This window comes from Morus notabilis, unplaced genomic scaffold (assembly GCF_000414095.1).
Source record: "Morus notabilis unplaced genomic scaffold, ASM41409v2 Scaffold7127, whole genome shotgun sequence".
In the NCBI taxonomy this organism is placed as follows: Eukaryota; Viridiplantae; Streptophyta; class Magnoliopsida; order Rosales; family Moraceae; genus Morus; species Morus notabilis.
In genome coordinates, this window is record NW_010365206.1 from 1 (window position 1) to 784 (window position 784).

At 43.8% G+C, this 784-nt stretch overlaps 1 protein-coding gene across 1 annotated transcript; it reads right to left on the bottom strand.

Moving 5' to 3' along the window:
• Positions 1-3: 3 nt before the first annotated feature.
• On the bottom strand, positions 4-686 carry LOC112093444 (probable microtubule-binding protein TANGLED; the record flags this gene model as incomplete). The annotated part of the gene is made up of 1 exon (XM_024171854.1): positions 4-686. A coding segment is annotated over one exon (683 nt), but the record flags the coding sequence as incomplete, so codon positions are not given.
• Between the last annotated feature and the right edge of the window lie 98 nt (positions 687-784).

Below are 784 nucleotides of genomic sequence, written 5' to 3' on the forward strand. Positions count from 1 at the left end.
CAGCTTCGAAGCAGTCGACACTATCGGGGACTTCTTCGTCACACTGGTCGCTCTTGCTGGAGGAGACCGAGTAACCAATGGTGAGCTCTTGATCTTCACCTGAAACTTTGAAGCCGAAGGCGGCGACTTGATCAAGAACTTGTGTGGAGTAGTCTGAGTGTTTTGCTTGTTTCTTGCAATGACCGGAGACCTTGTCTTGAAAAACTTTTTCTGTTCTATTGAGTTTGTGGAAGAAAACAGAGGATTGGGAAATAGAACAGTTTTTTTAGCCCATGGCTTATGCCTGGGAGAAACTCTGTTTGCCAAGTATCTACTAATTTCTTTCTCGGTTTCTCTTTTATTTGGAGGCGAGATTTTGAAGTTGATTCGGGAACGAGCCCGGCGGAGCGTCGGGGAGTTGGATTCTGGTCGAGTCGAGTGTGCTTTGTTTTGCTTCTCCTTTTTCCTTCTGGCCCTGAGCTCTGTGTCTTCAAGCTGAGGTCTGTGTTTTCTCTGGCGTGTAACAGGAGTTTTTGGATCTTCTAGGGTGATTTTCTTGGTTTTGTTGGAAACTGCTGCCACTATTTCTTTTGCAAATTGACTTGCTTGCAGGATTTCTCCGACCGTTTCTCCAACGAGCATTGCCGGCAATGACATTCGCCGCCATTCCCCTGCTTGAATAAAAGAATCTTGGTTTATTTCCTTGTCTTCAATGTGTTTCCGACAAAAAAGAAAAAAAGAAACTAATTTCTTTTATCAAAATAGTGTGAACGCACAGAAACTAATTTCTGTTTTCTCCACATGA